Source organism: Mandrillus leucophaeus, unplaced genomic scaffold (genome assembly GCF_000951045.1).
Source record: "Mandrillus leucophaeus isolate KB7577 unplaced genomic scaffold, Mleu.le_1.0 Scaffold26, whole genome shotgun sequence".
Taxonomy (NCBI): domain Eukaryota; kingdom Metazoa; phylum Chordata; class Mammalia; order Primates; family Cercopithecidae; genus Mandrillus; species Mandrillus leucophaeus.
Window position 1 is genome coordinate 4,755,898 of NW_012102698.1, and position 3,189 is coordinate 4,759,086.

General features: G+C 51.3%; 1 protein-coding gene across 3 annotated transcripts in view; it reads left to right on the forward strand.

Moving 5' to 3' along the window:
• Positions 1–320: 320 nt before the first annotated feature.
• TBC1D22A (TBC1 domain family, member 22A) overlaps positions 321–3,189 on the forward strand; it is a 472,727-nt gene continuing 469,858 nt past the window's right edge. The window contains exon 1 of one of the 3 annotated variants that reach the window (XM_011984056.1): positions 321–548. In XM_011984056.1, the coding sequence (XP_011839446.1) occupies positions 487–548 (62 nt within the window). In that variant the 5' untranslated portion in view covers positions 321–486. The remainder of the gene's footprint in view (positions 549–3,189) is intronic. The other 2 variants (XM_011984058.1, XM_011984057.1) reach the window with 2 other exon arrangements.

Here is a 3,189-nt window from a genome sequence, read left to right on the forward strand (position 1 = left end):
CCGGGTATGGCGTGTCTGGCTTCCCTCTGTTCTGGGCCGGCTCCGAGACGCGCTCAAGAGAAACCGGAATCAGACACGGGCCCAGCTCAGCTTCGCAATGTAGGCTCCACTGGCCCCTGGGAGTCCGCTACCTGCAGGAAGGCGCCGCGGTCGGGTCGGGCTAGCCGGGAGCGACAGACTTAAGCAAACACGAAACCCAACCACTTCTGCTGCCTCCGCGACGCGTGTAACGTGGGTCGCGCGACGTCGCCCTTTAATGCGCTCGGGTTCTCGGAACGCTGCGTCACTCGCCACCTGGGACTTAGGCGGGACTTCCGGGCGCGCGTAGGCACAACTTCCGGAAGGAGGCGGAAGAGCCTCTCGGGTCTACGTTCCGGAGTCCCGGGACCAGTGAGGGGCCACCCGGGGCACAGGAAAGGGCCGCTGGGGGAGGGCCGGCTGCACTCGGGGTGTCTGGGCCGCGGGTCTGAGGGATGAGGAGGGGCCATGGCCAGCGACGGGGCCAGGAAGCAGTTCTGGAAGCGCAGCAACAGCAAGCTCCCGGGCAGGTGGGTGTGCCCGGGAGGGCCGGGTCGGGGTCAGGGGTCAAAGGTCAGGTGGCCGCGTTGGCCTCCTGGACTGCGGGCGGAGTCGGGGGTCTGGAGCGGGCAACTTGGACTCTGAGGAGACTACTGGGTGGTGTGATGGGCGTTGTGGGACTCGGAGGTCGGAGCGTGGGGCTTGGGGGTGACAGTGGCTGCACGTAGGATCGAGGCTTGCAAGGACGAGGAGGAGCTGTTGGCGTTTTTCCGAACACTGGCAGACTCCTTTCCGAAAAACTCCTGGGCTCCCTGGGGAGGCTGGAAGGAACTGATTCGGGTCATGCTGTGAAGTTTGGTGGAGTCCGGAAGCTGGCCGGGCTGAGGCCCCGTCTGCTGGGCAGATCAGTTTCTGCAGGGGGTGTGGTGCTTTTGAGCCACTTGATTTGCCTCTGGTCTCTTGTGGGCTGCTGCTCTTGCCTTGAGCGTGCAAGAGGATTAGAGTTTCCCTGTGAGTTTCCCTGTTTCTGCTTGCTGATCTCAAAACCAACTCCTATATTGTGTTAGCAGAAAGGTTTTTTTTGTTTTTTTTTTTTTTTTTTTTTTGAGCCTAGAATAACCTGGGTACACCCTAGATGCTATTACAGCTCCAGAGTCCTTGTCTGATTGCTATGGCGCTGAGCTCTGCCAGGGCCCTAGGGAATGAGATATTACCTGGAGGGTACCTAGGATAAAATCAGCCACTGGTGAAAACAGATCAGAGATAAGCAAACTTCAAGATTTCAGAACATAGTGTGTTCCGTTCCAAAGTTGAAGTCTGGAATGCTGAAAATTATGAATTGTGATATTAAAACAAGTCCGAGTAGAATCATTCATAAACACAGGAAAATGGTTTGTACTCCTATTTCATAATAAACACTATCATTTGAGTGTTTGAATGATAACCTTTGCAATTTACTGCATCCAGTTAGAAAAGTTTACTTTTGGCAGGGTGCGGCGGCTCACGCCTGTAATCCCAGCACTTTGGGAGGCCGAGGTGGGCAGATCACCTGAGGTCAGGAGTTTGAGACCAGCCTGACCAACATGGAGAAACCCAGTCTCTACTAAAAATACAAAATTAGCCGGGCACGGTGGCACATGCCTGTAATTCCAGCTATTCAGGAGGCCGAGGCAGGAGAATCGCTTGAACCTGGGAGGTGGAGGTTGCAGTGAGCCGAGATTGTTCCATTGCACCCCATCCTGGGTAACAAGAGTGAAACTCTGTCTCAAAAAAAAAAAAAAAGGAAAGTTTACTTTTAAGAGTGATCTGGGAGTTAGCAGAGTGAGTTACTGACTGCTCATGGGTGACTTCGAGAATGAAGGGAGTCATCAAAGGTGGCCAGAGACCCTATTTGACTGTGCATGATTCGAGAACAGTAAGAGCTTCCAACAAAACCAGTGTCAGGGTCCAAGATGAGTGAAGATTCTGGAATGGTGGTGAATAGGAGGTCCTGGTAGCGACAGGAACAAATGCTATGGAACATAGAGTCCAGGGAAGAGGAGCCACAGGACAGTGTAACTTTTATGTGTTACTTTTAGGTCTTAAGGTTTTGGTTCCTCATCAGTCTAAACTCTAATTCTTAATCAACTGAGATGTAAGAATAACAGAGCTGCTGTGTGGAGTTACAGCAGTGACTCAACCTTTGGATTGAAGGCTGTGGCCCTTGGTAACTTGTCCTTATACTGAGTTGAGTAGTGTTTGCCCTCTCCCCCACCCCCTGCCACCAAATTTATGTCCATCTGGAACCCGTGGATATGACATTTGGAAATAGGGTTTTTGCACAAGTAATCAAGGTAAAATGAGGTCATACTGAATGAGGGTGGGCCTTAGTTCAACAACTAGTATTTTTGTAACAGGAGGGAAGTTTGTATACAGGGACACACACTCAGGGAAATGGCCCTGTGGAGACAGAAACAGAGATTGGAATAGTACATTTACAAGCCGAGGAAAGCCAGGGGTTGCTGGCAGCCACCAGCAGCTGGGAGAGGCAAGGAAGGATGCGCACCTAGAGACTTCACAGAGAGCATGGCCCTGCTCATGACTTGATTTTGGACTTTTGGCCTTTAAAACTGAGAGAGAATAAATGTCTGTTGTTTCAAGCCATTCAGTTTGTGGTAATTTGTTATGGCAGCCACAGGAAACTAATACAGTCTCCAGTTTTCTTCTATGTGAACCTGAGATACCAAAGACCAGCTTTCCTTTTCCTCTGACTTTGATGCTGTTCTGTGTCTCAGGCACTTTTGAGAGCAGCTTCCGTAATACCTTTCCTTTGTGAAGTTGGAGTCTTGGAGAGTTGTTTGAGGCTGTCACTGAAGAGGGCAGAAGAAGGAGAGGTTGGGTGCAGCAGGAAGGCCTGTGAAGCCCCTGTGTTTCCCATCCATCTTGTGGCTCAAGCCTCTGGCAGTGCCGCTCTTTCAGGTGGCAGGCTGGAACTCCGCCCTGCAGGAGGAGTCACAGAGTGATGCCCGTTTTCCTGTCAGTAGTGGTGATTGGTCATCAGCTGCATATTTATTTAGTCCACACCTACGCAAGCACAGTGCTAGTGGAGATCCTAGCCAGGTTCCTGTGGCTTTGGCAGCTCTTTCAATTGTTTCCCATGATGGTTTTCTTTTTTTTTTTTTTTTTTTTTTT